This window comes from Acipenser ruthenus, chromosome 9, assembly GCF_902713425.1.
Source record: "Acipenser ruthenus chromosome 9, fAciRut3.2 maternal haplotype, whole genome shotgun sequence".
NCBI lineage: Eukaryota > Metazoa > Chordata > Actinopteri > Acipenseriformes > Acipenseridae > Acipenser > Acipenser ruthenus.
The window spans coordinates 16,844,621-16,863,412 of NC_081197.1; the positions used below are offsets into that span (position 1 = coordinate 16,844,621).

General features: G+C 36.7%; 1 protein-coding gene across 3 annotated transcripts in view; it reads left to right on the forward strand.

Annotated features, from left to right (window-relative positions):
* LOC117406241 (retinoblastoma-associated protein-like) overlaps positions 1-18,792 on the forward strand; it is a 90,229-nt gene that overhangs the window by 6,403 nt on the left and 65,034 nt on the right. For 2 of the 3 annotated variants that reach the window (XM_059031275.1, XM_059031276.1), the window contains exons 5-12: positions 2,532-2,570; positions 5,040-5,107; positions 7,698-7,808; positions 8,725-8,876; positions 12,682-12,759; positions 13,964-14,073; positions 15,334-15,411; positions 17,945-18,032. In XM_059031275.1, the coding sequence (XP_058887258.1) occupies positions 2,532-2,570; positions 5,040-5,107; positions 7,698-7,808; positions 8,725-8,876; positions 12,682-12,759; positions 13,964-14,073; positions 15,334-15,411; positions 17,945-18,032 (724 nt within the window). The remainder of the gene's footprint in view (positions 1-2,531; positions 2,571-5,039; positions 5,108-7,697; positions 7,809-8,724; positions 8,877-12,681; positions 12,760-13,963; positions 14,074-15,333; positions 15,412-17,944; positions 18,033-18,792) is intronic. The other variant, XM_059031277.1, reaches the window with a different exon arrangement.

Genomic DNA, 18,792 nt, shown 5'->3' on the forward strand with positions numbered 1-18,792 from the left:
TGTTTTTACAAAGATGCGACATAATGAACCCTTTGTGATACCTCTTCTTTTTTATAATGAATATTCAAGAAGATATATATAACACCACCAGGGATTTGAAACGGAACCGGAACGATAAACGAAAAAACACTACATTTTTCATGGAACAGAAACAAAAAACAAAATGTATTTATTACGTTCTGAAGCGGATAAATTGTGTTCTCTCTGTCTCTTTCCATTGTTTTCAAATCTACAATAATTTGAAGAAAGCGCTCTTCCCGTGGTCTTGCACCTCAGTTGTCAATGACAAAGCATTACATCACAGCCAGCTAATGACAACATTACATTGTAGCTTGCTTTTTCGGAGCAGCCAGTGAAACGAATAGCGCTATATTTGACTTCAGTTCAGACTTCCACCTTGCGGTCAGCTACATGCTGGATCCACATTATGTTATCAGTTTTGTATTCACTCAAAATAAACAGGTGCTGTTATTAACTTCAGTTATGTACACAGAAAACAAGCTTTAAATATGTGTGGCAAGTGAAGTGCTTTGTTAATCAGAGGTTTGCTAGTTATATTCCTGGATATTGTAGGAACAATTCAATAATTGATAATTTAGAATTTATCTTGGTTGATTAGTTCTCTTATTAAATATTTAATTGACGTGTTAGAAAGATTGAGGATTTACTATGAGACATACCCACACTAGAGACATGGACTGTTTAATCAATAGTAGTACTTTATTAAGTACACAAACATTAAACAGAAATCAGAAAAGTCAGAAAGTAAATATCTTAGTCTCTAAGCACAAAACACAAGTCAAAATCTTTCATTGCATTCATGCACCTCGCAGGGCCATTGAAATATGACACTGCCTATCTCTTCGCACACAAAGCAGCAACTTCAGCAGCCCAAGCAAGCTGTGTCATAGCTAGTAACTTGCTCACACACATACACACAGAGCTTAAACTGTTTTATTTAGATTTCCAGAAAGCTTTTGACAAAGTTCTGCATAAAAGATTAATTATCAAACTAAATGCAGTAGGGATTCAAGGAAATGTATGCACATGGATTTGGGAGTGGTTAACATGTAGAAAACGAAGTACTGATTAGTGGAGAAACCTCAAAATGGAGCGAGGTAACTTGTGGAGTACCACAGGGATCAGTATTAGGTCCTCTGCTAATCCTAATCTACATTAATGACTTAGATTCTGGTATAGTAAGCAAACTTGTTAAATTAAAAATTAAAACACAAAAATAGGAGGAGTGGCAAACACTTTTGCAGCAGCAAAGGTCATTCAAAATGATCTAGACAGCATTCAGTACTGGGCAGACACATGGCAAATGACATTTAATAGAGTAATGTGTAAGGTACTGCACGCAGGCAATAAAATGTGCATCATAAATATCATATGGGAGATACTGAAATTGAAGAAGGAATCTATGAAAAAGACCTAAGAGTTTGTTGACTCAGAAATGTCTTCATCTAAACAATGGGGAAGCTATAAAAAAGGCCAACAAGATGCTCGGATATATAGTGAAAAGTGTTGAATTTAAATCAAGGGACGTAATGTTAAAACTGTACAATGCATTAGTAAGACCTCATCTAGAATATTGTGTTCAGTTCTGGTCACCTTGCTACAAAAAGGACATTGCTGCTCTAAAAAGAGTGCAAAGAAGAGCGACCAGAATTATTCCAGATGGTAGGTCAAAACTGCCCACAAGCACGTAAGAATGTGAGTTTAGCACATCTCCTTGTTACACGGAGGCATAACAAACCATTTTTGATGAGTGGCATCCGAAAGAATTTATACCACATGTAGCAAATTTCTCCATACAACCAACTTGGCATAAAAGGCCATTTTAGTACTTGTCAATGCAACAAGTCATTCTCCATCCCTCAAAGACTACAATGAAAATGTTAAAGTTGTTTTTTTGCCTCCTAACACCACATCTGCTATACAGCCTATGGACCTGGGTGCAATTGTTGATTTTAAAGGATTTGGATATTACGCTAACTTGTGATACAGGGGAGCAAGAAGAAGCTGTACAGAAATTCTGGAGCCTACAAGATGAGATATCGGGTGAATAGAATTGCAGCTGCATGGGAGGAAGTAACATCTCAGTGGTGTGTGGAGGAAGTGGCCAGCCTATGTTTATCATTTACAAGGCTCTTCTGAAGCTGACCCCACTGTGATATGCAGTGAAGAGCTTGCAGAAGTAGCAAATGCTTGAATGTTATTGCAGCAGAAGATATGGAGGAACACACAATGCAGAAGAGTCAATGGCCACCAGGTGGCAGTGTTTTAATTCTCATAAACCCAGCCCGGAGAAGGACAGCTTCACAATTCTTCTCAGACTGGAACTTTTAATAAGGACAGGCAACACAACCAGATTAGATAGATAGATTCCACTATAACTCAAATATCTAAAATGCAGATACCAGAGAGAGGAACAGAATGAGGGAGCCCAATCATTAAAATGATGGACTGTTGTATACCAAACAAATACAATGAATGTACTTGTACAAGACTTTTTTTTTTTCTTTTAGGACTTGTACGAAAATCTACATGGAGGCTCCAGATGTACAGTAAGTTGTCTCAATGAGTTATCTACCTGATGTGAAAACCTTGAATTTTTCTGTGGTGCCAAATCAAATGATAATACAGGTTAGCAAAACTATTGCAGTATTTGGACACTCGTGCTGGTACTTGGTTGGTCGGACACTAGTTGCCCTTCTTATCCCACTCGGAGCATACTTCCTAATGACAGTCTGATCTTCTAATGCAAATGATGTTAATGAGCACGCCTCCTCACAGGAGCAGTGGTAATACACATTGTTTGCATTTTCTGGTAACGACGGTGTCACAGAAAATTGGTAGACCATGAAAAAAGTAGATATCGTCTATACTGCGCATATGCGAATTTCTGAATTTAAAGAGAGGGTTCATTGATACAATGAAGATTAAAGGACTGAAATGCCGTTCAAAGCTTTTTTTTTTTTTACGTGACATTTGTCATCCTATCTAGGTGTAAAGTAAATTCATGTTTAATTTATTTTTAGATCGATCACACTGTTCAAATAATATGGTTTTGTTTATTCTTGAACAAATGGCTGTATTTGAATATTTAATTACATTTGTTTTTAATCACTCAAACGCGTTCTTTTTGCTTAGATGTTGTTCTAATCATATTGTAAGCAAATGTTTGTATAGTCTCCCTTAAACTAAAAGTTCCACAAGAAATTTGCACAGTGTGTTTTTTTATTTTTATTTTTATATTTTTTTTGCAGTTTTCCAATAGCAAGCCTGTGTATTCACCATGTTTTTACTGTGCTATAGTATACCCCACTGCTTCAATATGCATGTATGTTTGTTTTAAATCCATGATAACAATAAGCTAATTTTGATTGTCATGCAATATGTGTAATACATACACTACCGGTCAAAACTTTTAGAACACCCCCAATTTTCCAGTTTTTATTAAATTTAAGCAGTTCAAGTCCAGTGAATAACCTGAAATGGTACAAAGGTAAGCGGTAAACTGCCAGAGGTAAAAAAAAAAAAAAAGTTTAGGTTACCAAAAACTGAAAAATAATGTACATTTCAGAGTTATACAAAAAGGCCATTTTCAAGGAACAAGTAATGGGTTAAGAACTTACAGCTGTTCTGCTGCAATGGAAGTAAATTAAGCCTTGAAAGTTGATGCTAACAATTCCTACAGGTGTCCCAACTTTTGTTGATTACTTACAAACCCTTTGTCTGTATAAAAGCAGTGTTGGAACAGACTGTGTTACTACACCCTCTTAAGCATTATTTGGACAGTATTGTACTGCAGGAAGTAGTATATTGCTCTCATAATGGTGAGAAAAAGGCAATTAACAAAGGAAGACAGACAGACCATTATAACTCTTAAAAGTGTAGGTCTTTCCTTTAGAGAAATTGCAAAGAAAGCCAAGGTGTCAGTGAGTACAGTTTCCTACACCATCAAAAGGCACTTGGAAACTGGAGGAAACTCTGACAGGAAGTGGTCTGGCAGACCCAAAGCCATAACAGAATCAGAAGACAAGTTTCTGAGAGTCAACAGCTTGCGTGATAGGCGGCTCACAGGACAACAGCTTCAAGCACAGCTTAACACTGGTCGAAGTAAGCAAGTCTCAGTTTCAACTGTGAAGAGAAGACTTTGAGCTGCAGGTTTGACAGGTCGAGTGGGAGTAAGCCATTGCTAAGATGGCAAAATAAGAAAAAGAGGCTTGCCTGGGCCATGAAGCACCGCCAGTGGACTACTGAAGACTGGAAGAAGGTCTTATGGACCGATGAATCAAAATTTGAAATCTTCGGTTCATCACGCATGGTTTTTGTACGCCATCAAGTAGGCGAAAGGATGGTTCCTCGGTGTGTGACACCAACTGTCAAACATGGAGGAGGAAGCGTGATGGTCTGGGGCTCTTTTGCTGGATCCAGAGTCGGCGACTTGCACAGAGTGAGTGGCACCCTGAACCAAAACTGCTACCACAGCATTTTGCAGCGCCATGCAATGCCCTCTGGTATACGCCTAGTTGGTCAGGGGTTCATCCTACAGCAAGATAATGACCCAAAACATACCTCCAGGCTATGTCAGAACTACCTTAGAAGAAAAGAACAAGATGAACAAAGAAGAATACTTATGCAAGCAAGATATTTCAGTTTTTTATTTTTCTTAAATATTTCCCAACATAAAACCAATGTCACCTTACAATAATTGATTTTGAGTTTCAGTGTTTTAAAATAAAATATCAAACAGAACGAAATTTCAATGTACCATTTGTAATTCAGTCATATGAGAGAATTGGTCAGGGGTCTGAATACTTTTGCAGGGCACTGTATATATGTGTGTGTGTGTGTGTATATATATATATATATATATATATATATATATATATATATATATATATATATATATATTAAAAAAAATAATAATAATAATTGTATTAACGTAGGTGTTGCAACATGTACACAAGCTTTCATGGTGTTAAAATTAGATAAAAACTTACATTGATTACATTATTTTTCTTTTCCAGAGAAAACTTAGACACCGATTCAAAATCGATCATTAGAAGCTGCTGGATCCTTTTTCTGCTGGCAAAAGGTTAGTGTGTAACTGATGTTTTCCAGCAAGGTGGACTTATGAGGCATCAGGTAATGTAGTAACTTGTCCACCAAGGTGGTATTTTTGACCATAGTTTTTCTTCCCCAGTTGATATTTCGCCACACTGCCTCTTACTGACCAGGAGCACTGAAGATCAGTAGGTCACTTGTATTGCCACTGTCAAGGAAATCGCCAAACAAAGCAATAGATGTTGAGTTTACCCTGAACCTTTTGAGTAATGGCCCAGACTGGGAAGTGTAAAGTGTCTGACCAGTAAGGGTCGCTGATGCACAATGTGCTGAATTAAACCAAGGCCAATTGTGGGCCCGATCGGCAAGATTCCTGATCGTTTGGCTCACCCTGCACTTGCGCAGTCATCTCTTTACTTGATGAGCCACTGGAGAACCCTTCTGCCAAGGTTTCTGAGAAAGTATGTTTTTAATAATAATAATATTATTATTATATTTCTAATGGGCCACCTTTCTGAATGAGACGCATGCTGTAAAAGCATCGGTAGCTCACTAACTGTAATATGTGTTTCAAGTGCAGTCCATTTCAGTATTTAACAATATGTTAAACATTTTATAGTGTATTGGTTTCTGTACAGTTTTATATATCTTTTAGAGATTCACTTTTCAATTGTGATAACATTTGTTTAGGCTATTTATCACCAGTTGAGAGTATCTGAATTATTATTATTATTATTATTATTATTAATTTGTCATTTAGCGGATGCTTTTATCCAAAGCGACTTAGAGACTAGGGGGTGAACTATGAATTTTTATCAACAACTGCTGCTGCAGAGGCCCTCGGTTTTACGTCTCATCCGAAGGACGGAGCAGGGTCACACGCAGCAAGTCAGTGCCTGAGCGTGGATTATAACTGGGGACCTCCAATTTGGGGGTATTCAAGGGCCAGTCAAACATTTTTACATGTGCCTATGCACAGTGTTGAAGTATTTAGTTTTTTCACAATACTGCAATAATCTTGTATTTATGGATGTTTCTGAGGTGCTTGTTAACAACCAGGCTTCCAGTGCTGTATGAGCCCTTGGTAGCTTGAACTGAACCAGCCCATTGCTTTAAGAAAAGAGCTATCAATAAATCCTTTAGGTGGTGCTATAGTTTTGTTTGTTGCCATTGACAAAGTGCTCAGTTCAGTGTTTTTAGTTGTGTGTTTTGAATTGAAGGATTGTGCACGTAGATGAGAGAACACCCTGGAACTGCTGCTCTGCTCTTGCACTGTTTCACTGTAACACAAGTCAGTGAAAATAGAATCAAAAGAAACCTCATTTGGAAGATGAAGGTGTAGAGGTATTTAAAAAGATGCACAGAAGTGTTTGGTGGTGTTTTTACAGTTTCCTGTGTGTTGTTTTAAGCATTCTCTTTCAAGAAACCGTCAAGAATTATTAAAAGCATTAGATTGGGTTGCTAACATTTAATTTTCTTATAATTAGGTTCTCGGAGATGGTGTCCTTTTTTTTTTTTTTTCTTTACTTGAAATATATACAGCATGACCCAGTCCTCTTTTATTATCATTATTGATAATGACTTTTTATATCCATTTAGTAGTTTCTAAGAACATGCCAAACACATTCAAGCAAATACCATTTTAAAATTCAGTATAAAAGGAAAAACTGTAAGTTAAAATTGGGTGACAGTTGGCATGCTAAGAGAAAAATCTCAATGTAAATATTATCCTTTCTTTCTTTCTTTCTTTCTTTCTTTCTTTCTTTCTTTCTTTCTTTCTTTCTTTCTTTCCAGACGCCCTTATCCAGGGCGACTTACAATTGTTACAAGATCAAATAAATACAAGATAAAATAAATGTATCCACTACATACAAAACAATCATAATAAACACTAATACAATGTAGAACAGTTCTTCCTACCATTTCGGTTTCATAACGGTAACAATAAGGACATTAAAATAAGGAGATAACAGCAATTGAAATGTATTCAAGTTAGTTTTTTTTATTTTTTTTAAACCTAAAGAAAACCAACTAAGTATCTTAAACATTTCTAAACTACTGACCTGAAAAAACGATCAAGTTTTGCAATTGTTTTGCAGATTGTGCAGGTCTTTCAACTTTTTTTTTTTTCTGGACTCCTTTTCGGAGATGGCATTATTACACACGGTAGAAATCCATGTGCTTGAAAAGGTAGTGTTCTTTTTTTTCCTTATTTTTTTTCCCCGCTGATGTGTCTACAAATCACGTCATCATGTTATTGTTTGGATCCAAACACTTTGAAGGGCACCATGGCAACTGCCACATGGCTGCCGTTAATTTCGAGCCCTGTAAATATAATTGGAGATGGTAAGTGTTCATGACAATATGCAATTTTTACAAGGACCTTCACCATATATTAGCTGAGCTGCGTCTCTTGACATTTCACAAAAGGATTTCCTGCCTGCCTGTCCGCTATGGTATTTTGCTGCTGTTTGTGTGTTTTGAAGTCTAATTATGGATGCACAAGCCTTGCACGCACCTTTAGAGCTCCCTTTGTCTGAGTGCCTATCCTTCCCCTGTGGACAGTTGAGAGTTAATCGCTATTGTTTTGACGAACGCCTTGTCTTTTCTTTTGGTTTCAGGAAAAGTGCTGCAGATGGAAGATGACCTAGTGATCTCCTTTCAACTGCTGCTCTGCGTCCTTGAGTATTTTATCAAGCTGTCACCCCCTGCTTTGCTGAAGGGACCTTTTAGTAAGTCTGAAGCACTATTTACAAAAAGGAAAAGAAAAAACCTTGTGTTTTTGGAACAAACTTTAACCCTTGCTGCACATTTTCCTAGTTTTAAGTGTACTCCTGAAGTGTCTAACCATTCAACTGTTGTATATCTTAGGTGACTGTTTGAATGAAACCCTATAACAAAGGCACTGGTATTGAACTTGGAAAGACACTAGCTATATTTTAAATGATTTTTTTAATTAAACAGTTTACTCAAAAAAATGAAGACAAAAACACATTTGGAAAACAAACACAATTACGCATTTACGTTATTGAAAAGAAATCCATGGAAGAAGCAGTATCTTTGCTTCTTGTCTACTAAGTTACAGGAAGTTAATATTCTTTGTTTGCTAAAAACACAAACATCTAATTACCGACCCTGTCCATTCCAAAGAGATCTGAAGAATATTTAAGTGATAAGATTAAATGACAAAAACACAGAAACAGTGAGGGAGAACAAAAGTCATACCAATCAATGTCATTTTCACTGGCGTCACAATCTCCCCTTGTAGCTCTTTGTGGAAGGTGAAGTAAGGGCATTGAAGACTGCACAGCATGTTCTCATTTTCCAGAATATGTCATCCTTGTCTAGCCACTGATATTGTTGTGATTTCCCCCCTGGGTACTTTATCATATAAAAGGTCCACATTCTGCAGGTTTCCAGTCATTTCAGTTCAATATGCATCTGCTTAGATGCAAGAAACAAAACTAACTTTCTTATAGGAAGTAATGGAACTTATTTACATCAAACGCTACAAATCCAACCCCCCACCCAAGTTGCATTCCTCATAAATTTCTACCCAGACTTGCCCAGATATGTCGTCAATAAGCGCCTGACAAAACAGATCCACTTTTTATCAAACTCTGACTTGCTTTACTTTGTTTCAAACAGAAGCTGCTGTGAATGGGCTGAACCAGCCCACCCAGACAAGAACGTCTCGGCGCAACCAGGGCAGGAATGCACGCCCTGCTCCAAAGCCAGCGGAAACAGACCTGTGGGTGATGGAGGCCCTGTGCAAGGAGAACGAATGTAACGTAGATGAGGTGAGTCTTTACAGCCTGTTGTGACCATCTTGGTTTTTTCCACTTTTTCAAAGACTTGTTTTATGTTCCCTTACGATCATGCTGGCAGCAAGCAACCGGGGAATTATTTTCAGCTGAAATAAAGCTCCCCCTGTCCATGACTAGCGTGTCTAGGCGGTAGGTAAAACTTGTTTTACCGCAATGGTCAGATCAAGTTTTAACATAATTTGAATTGCCAATTTCTTTAGATTTATTTTTTAAAAAGTGTGGCATAAGGAGAAAAATAGACAGGGCTCCTCCATATACCACATTCTGTAGGTATATTCAAAAGTGGCAGCCTCAATATAGATTATGGCCCTTCTGTTAAGCTTGGTAACGCATGTCACCTATGCTGGAGTCTGACTCACATTCTAGTATCTGGTTTTGCTGGGTTGCAGACAGCTAGTTCATCATTCAAAAGCAATATTCCCCTGTTACCTCAGGGGAGGCCTGCCTACAAGGGTTACAGTTCTAATTCTGGGGCTGTACAGTCAAAGTGCCCTTTCCTTTCTTTGTTCTCAAAATAGATAAGTGTGGAAAAGCAAAGCTGGGGTGGGAAAGCAATGACTTTCCAGAAGAAGCCTTTGTTGTTAAGAGGGCCATTGCAAATGAGTCAGTTGTGTCTTTTATTGTTTTTATTTCAAATCCCACCTCAGCCACTGACTCATTGTGTGACCCTGAGCAAGTCACTTAACCTCCTTGTGCTCCGTCTTTCGGGTGAGATGTAATTGTAAGTGACTCTGCAGCTGATGCATAGTTCACACACCCTAGTCTCTGTAAGTCGCCTTGGATAAAGGTGTCTGCTAAATAAACAAATAATAATAATATGACTAATCACTGGGGTTGTCCATTTATACCCTTTGCTCACTAAATAGCTTGCATTGACAAGATAACTAATCATCACCTCTTCAAAATCTTTTGATAAGCAAGTCATCCCACAATAGCTGTGGCACCCCAGATATTATCCATTTGCTACTTATTCAGAAATACAAAAGCATTTAGACCGCATACAGATGGCACACCAAATGTAACGTCAAGTCTTGCATTCTGGCCATAAAATAGGATTCAAAAGCTTACAGTATATGGGGTGACAAACTATAACAAGCTCACTAAGAGAAACACCTTGTCATTGTCAACGAAGAGTCAACTTCAACAACCAGTCAGCAATTAAAACAGCTAACTGAAAACTTAGCTACCTGGTCTAAAGTGTCGATGAAGCTGTAGAATACACTGGAAAGACCACACTTGAGATACTGCATTCAGTTTTATTCCCCTCCCATTAAAAAAGGACATTGCAGTTTTGGAGGAAGTCAACACCTTTTAGATTTAAAATACTTAAGTTCGCCTTGGTCACTTTCAAGTATAGCACTGCGAGCAGGACTAGAGGACACTGCTGAAGTCATTGTACACAGATTTAGGACAGAGAATAGGAGGCCCTTTTCAGACAGCGTGGTGAGTGTATGGAATGGGTTACCAAGCCACGTTGTTGATTCTTTGGGATATGTGACAAGCTGACTAGACAAAGTTCTGGCATCAATCAGCTACCAGAAACTAGACAAGCATTGATGTTTGTGGCTTTTCTTCTGTTCTTATGAAGAACAGGCAGAACGGAATAGAAGGGCTCACCCACTTTCCAACAACCATTACTTGCCACGGCCTGTACCTAGTTTAGTGGCCTGTGCCAGCTCACTCATGACTGGTTGTTAAACTAGCAGCTACATGTACAGCATGAGCATTATCTTTAGCTATTTAGTTGGGTGTTGCCATCTATTTTGTTCTATTTAAACACAACAATAAGTTGTGCCTGGATTTCAGTTTCTATCAAACAAAGAACAGCTTGGACTAGGTCACTATTTATTTATTTATTTATTTATTTATTTATTTATTTATTTATTTATTTATTTTAAAAGTACTATGTTTCATATGGTTTGGAGTTGTAAGCATTGGTACAATGTTAGTATTACATGTTCCTAATTCTTTTATGTGTTTTGATCTTTATTATGTTTTGCTTTCTGAGCTTAAATTAATGTTAGGATGTTTCTCATAACACAGATTTTGTTCCAGTTGTCTCCTCTCATAGTTTCCAAACATTGTATTTAATTGTGTGGTAGATAACTCCTTTATACTTTCACAGCTGTTATATATTTTCTATACCATAAAGTGTCTTTAAAGTGTAATGAGCGAAGTCAAAGTCCCCCAACCTAAATGAACACACTATTAAACAATTTAAATCTTATAATAAACAAAACACAAAAGCAGTGAAAAAGGTCAATAACAAGAGCCTTTCTACCGCACGTCATTTTTCAAATACCACCTTTAAGCAAAATTTTAAAACAAGTAATTTTGGGAATGTAATGAAGCCTGCATGTAATTAAGTGATAAGAACTACTTTTTGATAAACTAGACATGACCATTGCTAAACTATGGTGCTGGCCTACATCAGAGATTGAGTTTAAGCAGAATACTGCATTAGTTTAGAAGAACATTTTAATGAAATACACAGGAATACATTTCTAACACACAAGGCCTCAGACCCCCACTTTCTATGTGTTTTTATTGTTTGAATTGTTCAATAATAACTACAAGAGCTTGACTTTTCTCCACGATACACAAAGAGCTTTTGGAAAAGTTTGTTAAATTGTGAATCGTATGTTATTGGACAAGCAGTTTGTAACAGGAAAAGGGAGGTGTTACAACGTAACCCAGCGTATTTTCTGCTGTAAGACCATGTGGCAATGTGCCCCGCCCATGTGTGCATTTGTATGTTGTATGTTGCGTGTGTTAATGTTGGTGTATAGAGATGGCTGCACGGGATATAAATGGGTGTGTGCAGCACAAGTTATTTAAGATGTAATTGTATTTAGGCACGGGATTGCACATTACTTCACGTGCATTTAAAGTATTTAATATGTGAGCAAGAGGTTGCACGTAATTAATTCACGTGCTGGGATTCAAGTGAATAATTAATTAGTAATTGAATCCCAGCACAGCAGTATATATAGATGCACGTTTGACTTACTCGGGGTTGGGTGTTCGTGAGTGGAGAACGGGTGAGAGAGAGGAGAAAGAAAGAAAGATAGATCGTAACGTTTGTTTTTGCTTTACTCACTGTGTTTGTTTGTCTCCGTGCACCGTTTAAGTGTTGGTTCGTTTTGTTTATATATTTATTTTGGCGCAAGTGCTGTGTCCTGTTTTGTGTTCTGTCTGTTTAAACCTTTTATTTCGTTTAATAAACGCTGAGTGCCACCATTGCACTGAGCATTACTCATCACCACCGTCTGTCTGTGTATTCCTTTCTGGTCTGACGCCACCCACTCCAGCCGTCTTTGTGACAGACCATCATTTTAATTAGAACATAATTATTCACTAAATACTGTTTCTACTAGAGGGACCTTTTTAAATACTGCCCTTCACAATGTACATGGAAAATGTTTATAAAAATAAAACCTGTTTCAAGAAAATCTGCTGCAAGTTATCCCTGGGCCTTATTTTTTAGTCTTGATTTCTATTTTGCATAAAAGTACTAACCAGTAAACATTAATTGTTTACTCCCATATTACAGAAAAGCTGTGGTTGTCACATTTGAGTTTGCGGCATATGCCAAACGATACAGGATGTAACCAACCTGAAACCAATGCAGAGCTATATGCAAGCTTTGTGATGTTTTGCGTGATTTACTGATAAGAAGCCTAGATCAGTACATATTAATGCACAGTATCTGTTCCAACAGCTTATGAGATTATTTCAGTCGATTTTCTATTGTGATTGTGTGTTTCTTTCTCTTCAGGTCAAAAATGTTTATTTAACCAGCTTCATGCCTTTTCTGGATTCTTCTGGTTTATCAGGTTCACAAGGGATTCCTGAGGTAAATAAACAAAGCCAGCTTTTACACAGTATGGCATGTTATCAACAGTGTACTGCCAAACCAATATACATTGAAATATTGTGCTAAAAGCTGAATATCTTTAGTACCTTGCCCGCTAAAATTCTACCACAGTACACAGGTTTTATACAGGCACTGCACATTCGTGTACTTTTTTTTTTTTATGTACTTTTATAAAAGGACTGTTAATCAAGGATCCATATTACCACAGATCCTCCTATTTCTTCTACATTTTGTACTTCACTTTGGAATATGCTGTTATTTCAAAGACAACTCTAAAGACTTATTTTGTTACAACTCACTCCTATAGTCTAGCTGCAATCAGATGACAAGACCCAAGTTACCAGGATGCTGCAGTTTATCTATTGTTTTATATTTGAAATATTGCATATCACAAAAAAGCAAGTTGAGAACCTTATTTTCAGTTCATTAACCGTGAATATCAATAAAGTCAATTGGCAGTACAAAAGCATTAAAAGACTTTTTTTTTTTAACCCCTTAAACTATAATTGCAAACTTGTGTAGGCTATATCCACTGTAGCTTTCAAATTATGCCTGGCTTCAAAACACTAATATATTGTAAAACTATAAAAATGCTTTCAACCTATGCCATTTTGTTTTTTGTTTTTATAACATAAAGCAAATCTGCTAATGTACGTTAACTGTGTATGTGCTAAATGCTTTTTAATGACACTAGTACACTGGAAGTACTTATTGCTGTACATTTATTATTTTTTTTATTAATTTATTGTGAGGTTGATAAATGCATGAATTGTAGTACTGAAGCAGGTGTCCTATTGTATGTCAGAATACAGTATGAGACATTTGATCTGAATTGAGATTTGTTGATCTAATATTGACATTTACATTAAATATATATTATTGCTTAAATGGTACAGCCCAATTATAAGAAATGTAATTCTTGGATTTTAAACTTGCATTTGTTTAAATTAGTCTAACCTCTTCATCTCTGCTTGATGGTGTAGTTGTAGAGTGAACAAACCTACAAATAACATGGCCACCAGATTGTGTAATTCTGAAAAATGATACATTCTCTAAATTTATAGAGCAGCATAACTTGGAACCATTCAGTATGATTTCAAGCATAAAAAAGTGAGGTAGGGTAATGCAAAGCACATACTTTTAAATGGCAAAAATATAATTACATGCAACGGTTTGTTTTAAGGTGGAGGTGTTTTCTAAACAGTATGAAGAACTTTACCTCAAGAACAAGGATATTGATGCCAGACTGTTCCTGGACAATGATGAAACACTGCAGCCTGCTAAGATTGATATGTAAGTGTATATTGGGATATTAAGATATTGGTTGTGTATCTTTTTTAATTCTTAACACAAAGTAACTTTACAGAAAGTATACTGTCATAACTGATTTAATAGCTTCAGTGTCTTACATACTGAACAAAAAAATGATGGGCATAAATATACATATTGGTGAATTGAATTAGTTTACTTTAGTTTCGAGTGGCGTTACCTTTTCTTATCTCTGAACACCTGCCTGCAATGTTAAAGGGTTAAATATTAGAAATTGTACAGCACGTCCCCCTTTTTTTTCTTTGTACATTAAGGATTTAGCATGCATCCCCTTTTTGTTTTGCTGCCGTAATTTTCAGTTTGACTTGGGTGTTGTCTATTTCTGCTACAGAAACACTTACATGCTGCACCTAAGACACTGTGTGGGGTCTTGCTACCTGTAATAAAAAAATCTAGAGTTGGGGCAGGATTGTTAGACTTCACATGAGTAAATGTAATTCTGAAAACAAACTTTAAAAGTAGAACAATAAGAAACTTGACAATGTTCTGCTACTGAGAGGTAAGAGCATACTGTATTCATTCTCTCTCACTCGGAATGCATTTCCTTGGTAACAAGGCTAGCGGGCCTGCCTGTCCTCATGTCACACCTCTGATTTTTACATGCATATGTGGCTAACATTAATAAACACAAGCTAAAGTCTTTCTGCAAGTGTAATATATTGCTGAGGTTACCAAAAGATGCTGCATATTTATTTAATTTATGCAGCGCTGTAGATATGAAGTTTAGGGTTCCTTCTGTTTTGAAAAGGACTGAAGTTTCGGATATGGAACTTTAGTAACAGAATCGTGTTTGATCTGAACCAAGTTGCATCTAATAATAATGCAATTGTGATGCAGGTAGGTTTCATCCAGGTCTAGTATACCTGCATGACTACAAGGCCATGTTTAGCATATAACTGCATGGTTTGGGCTGGATTTGTACTATAGCTGCATAACAAATGGTATCTGTGATCAAAGCAATCCTTGAGCATTGTATAAATCTCTTATCCAATTGTAATGTTGCCTGGTTAGGCATTAATGGAAGAACATGTCAGCGTGTCGCTTATTTTTACAAAGGCTGTATATTTATGTTAAGTACAATATTGACAAATTTTCTACAAACACCTATGCTATATCTCTGTAACGGGGGTGTGCAGCTGGATTTAAAAAAAAAAAAAAAAACACAAAAAAAAGCACTGTATAAAGGAGCAGAGAATTTTGTATTTATTTATTTTTTTTCTGCAGGTTGGAGCTGGAGAGAACTCCCAGGAAGAATCATTTTGAAGATGAGATTGTTGGGATTCCTCCCCAAACACCAGTCAGGTAGGCGGTGAATATTGAGCACACCTCATGGTTTGCCATGTGTAAATTACAAATACCCTCTTAGTGAGACCAGACAGAAATGACCTGAGTTGGTTGTCATTTTTCCAACAAACATATTCTTGTGTTGTACACACAGAAAGTGCAGTGGTGTTTTAAAGAGAAGCACATTATGAAACTGAAATTATTCCGCTTTTATGAAAAAGCACAAAAAAGTCTGTTGCCAAATATAGAAAATGTGTCTGTGAAACCAGTCCTTTTCACTTCTACCTGTTGTCAAACTATTTCTTTTACAGTTAATATGATTTTAGTCCCATAACCAAAATAGATTTCGAGAGCGTTGCTTGAGCACCCTGATATGGTTAAGATAATAAAGCTGGTTCTTCGTTTCAGTTCAGTTAGCTTTATGTTCTGGTGTACCACAGGGATACATTACTGGACCCCTACTGACCACGTGAATGCTAGTTCCACAACCTGCAGCTCTATAGTGGTGCAGCAGTATGCAGATGGTACAGTTATTGTTGTCATTGGTATTGTAAATAAAATGACATTAAGAAACTGATTGTACTAAGTCTTTGAGTGTGTTGCTGGAGATAAGATGGTTCTTAGTCCATTACTGTGACATTTGGTACATCACGAAAGCTTAAGAAAAATAACAGTCCATTTGATGTGCTTTGGACAGTACAGTGTTAGTAAATGCCTACATCTTGGGTTATTTTTTTTTTAGGTCCTAGCATGACATTTGAATATGACTGCCACCCCCAGATAAAAATAAATACATGCTGAGAGTGGAACAAAGTAGCTCCAAAGTAAGAACAAGAAAACCGCTAAGGAACTCGCACAGTTTCTTGGACTGATGCTACTTGATGATAAAGTGAAACGTTGAAGCCACAGCCAGCAGTTAGCAATGTGTGTTAGATAAGGCACAAGTAACGTTGGAACAGTATCCGGAGTCTATATAGAGAGTCGCAGAAAAGAAACATACGTTGGTATTGAGTCCTATATAAACACCAGGTATTGTGTTATCCACAGCTCTTCCATCTTCCTTTCACTCAGTCAATTGCTGACAGTCAGCTTTGATGTGCATCCACAGATTTAAAAAAAAAAAAACTAACATAAATAAATATACAGTACTCTCTTGGCACTATTTACTCTCAGTATTTGTGTACAGTTATGGCCAAAAGTTTTGCATCTCCCTGTAAAATTTAAGTTATTTTGCTTCATAAAGTCAAATGAAACCTGCAGAATAATGTTACGTTAACATATTGAATTGTATACAGCTTTGTAGTTTTCCACATACTTAACAAAAAACTGACAAATTTGAATAAAATGTGACATTTTGAAATCTGACATGAAATACTGTACTACTATTAAGGTTTCTTGTAGACTCTTGATGTATCATGTTGAAGTTTATTTGATTACATAAGAACATAAAGTTTACAAAGGAGAGGAGGCCATACGGCCCATCTTGCTCGTTTGGTTGTTAGTAGCTTATTGATCCCAGGATCTCATGGATCCCAGGGTTTAAGTTTCAACAACATTACTGGGGAATTGGTTCCAGACCCTCGCAATTCTCTGTGTAAAAAAGTGCCTCCTATTTTCTGTTCTGATTACATGATATAAAAGATCTAAATTATGCTCCATATTTTTTTTTAATATTCTCAACCTTAACATTATTTTTAATGTTTATGGTAATTCACGTATGCAGGCAAGTGCTAGGTTGGAAGGTGAAAATGTAAACTTGGTGTCTCAAATTAATTTTTTATGTTTACTGTGGGCAATCCCTTCATAACTTCTTCATGCTCGAATTGGGTTTATTAAGCCTGAGGTAAGTATGAAATTGAACTTTGCGACAGGTAGGGTTTTAGTGTTAGCAACAGGCCCTGCACAGTACTTTTATGACTGTGTTTGTTTTATGATTTGTGTGTCTGTGTGTCTTAATGCTCAGTTAGTATTGATGTTTCCACAAGGAATCATCCCCATGTTTTAACAGCTGCCACCAGGACAAGGGCTTGGAGAGATCAAATGCAACAGAAAACAGTTTGCACTTAAAGAACAGCTTCATATGTTCAGCCTCTTTTGAACCTTGAAACTTAAAAATAGGATGTGTTCACACAGCATCTACATTTCACACAGACATTTTTTTAAATGGAAGAACGTTTCAGTGCGGTTCAGTTATATTAAGATATGTGACGTGCAAAATACTGATTTGTTTCACTATTACTGACCAAAGGGAAGTCGATTCAGTCATTCATAATTCTAAAGTATCCAAATGCTAGACTATCCTCTGTAAGTTTAAGGTGTGATCACTGTCTGCCCACCCATCATACACATATATAAGTTCACAGTATGTGCCCTGTTTTGATGTTTTAATACAATTTGACCCCAAAGTAACAAACCGGAATAATTGGTGCCCTTCTATAACCTAGATAGCAAGTCAAATGAAAACTTTGAATCTATGAATCTATGTTCATGTGTACACTTTGCAAAGCCAGTCTTGCCTTGAACTAAAGTTTTAATCTGTCTCTCCTTACAGAGCTGCCATGAACTCCATTCAGCAGTTAAAGGTTATCCTGAACTCTGCCAGTGACAAACCTTCCGAGAACTTGAAGAGGTATTTCAGTGTAAGTTGGTTGTAGTTGATGTAAACGGTTAGTTAAATGAATTGCAAGCCAATTCCTGCCCATTGCATTTTACTCCCATTCTAGTTTTACTTTACTAATCGTTAATAATTTATGAATTTACTTTTATCGAGCGTTTTAACACACTGGGGAATAGCCATGTTGTTATCCAGATCTTAATCCCCCCAAAAAAAGAAGTTTGATGCAATCAACGTGGATACCCTACAGAAATGTTTTTTTAAAAAAAATTCCAGAGTGCTAGCAGTTGATTAAATAAACCAGTCAACTAACTAGGGGTTGATTTGCAGTTTTTAAAGAATTGCATCTTCCATGGGTGCTTTAATCTCCATAACCCTTTAGATACTGTGCAGTACAGGCTTGGTGTAAATAGACCAATTATTTATTTAGTAACATGCTTCAGTTAATGGATGGCAGTACACCAGTTGCTTCAGGCAAACGCAAACCATTTGTAAAGCTGAATCAGGTAGACAATGATTAAAAAAAAAAAAAGAAGAAGAAAAAGCGACTCGTTAGGCACCTCTTGGTTGCTCAGCAACCTAAAAAAACCAATGGTTTCTGCAAGTCAAACATTGCAGTTTCTTGGGTAATACCTGCAGCTTGTATCTTGTAGGCTGGTATTCAATGGGGAAAAAATAAAAGTCAAATTATAATGTTTCCTTTTGTCAGTAAAGATAATGGACCATGCATCGGTGAAAATGATATGTATAATTTATTCCAGGATGCTTTGTTTGATATATATTTC